The sequence below is a fragment of the Sinocyclocheilus rhinocerous genome, unplaced genomic scaffold (genome assembly GCF_001515625.1).
Source record: "Sinocyclocheilus rhinocerous isolate Xijiao unplaced genomic scaffold, SAMN03320098_v1.1 scaffold4532, whole genome shotgun sequence".
Taxonomy (NCBI): domain Eukaryota; kingdom Metazoa; phylum Chordata; class Actinopteri; order Cypriniformes; family Cyprinidae; genus Sinocyclocheilus; species Sinocyclocheilus rhinocerous.
Genome location: NW_015661403.1, coordinates 85722 through 86336, shown reverse-complemented (window position 1 = coordinate 86336; position 615 = coordinate 85722). Strand labels below are relative to the sequence as shown.

Sequence of the window (615 nt, the reverse complement as noted above, 5' to 3'; positions counted from 1 at the left end):
CACTCACACACACACACACACACACACACACACACACACACTCTCTTTCACACACACTCACTCACACACACACACACACACACACTCTCTTTCACACACACTCACACACACACACACACACACACACACTCTCTCTTTCACACACACTCACTCACACACACACACACACACACACTCACATCCTTTCCATTGAATTGTGCTGATTTTCTGCTAAGCTTCAGATGATTTAGCATGCGTGTTTTGCTCATGAGGCCTGTCCTATATATTTATAGGATTATTCAGAGCCATAAATGGTGTGATTGACAACTGTATTTAATAACAGGTGTGACATAACTAGACTGACCATATTTAGCCCCAGGACTGATGAGTGTGTGTGTGTTCTGCAGAGCTGCAGGAGCAGGTGGTGTATTATGACACCTGTGAGGACCCTGAGGAGCTGCAGGATGTTCAGGTGGATGTAAGTCCCACCCACTCACACCTGCAGCAGCACCTGAAACAACTGGAGAGCAAAAGAGGAGCGATTTCATCACGCAGAGCTTACCTGAGGAACCAGCGGGTACACACACACACAATACACACACTCACACACAAACACACACACACACACTCACTCAC

The 615-nt window shown here is 46.8% G+C and overlaps 2 protein-coding genes across 2 annotated transcripts in view; one reads left to right on the top strand and one right to left on the bottom strand.

Annotated features, from left to right (window-relative positions):
- homer2 (homer scaffold protein 2) overlaps window positions 1–615 on the bottom strand; it is a 21952-nt gene that overhangs the window by 5790 nt on the left and 15547 nt on the right. The gene's annotated exons all lie outside the window — the stretch shown is intronic.
- whamm (WASP homolog associated with actin, golgi membranes and microtubules) overlaps window positions 1–615 on the top strand; it is a 13044-nt gene that overhangs the window by 8957 nt on the left and 3472 nt on the right. Inside the window, exon 6 of the mRNA XM_016535879.1 lies at window positions 387–601. Within this exon, the coding sequence (XP_016391365.1) occupies window positions 387–601 (215 nt within the window). The remainder of the gene's footprint in view (window positions 1–386; window positions 602–615) is intronic.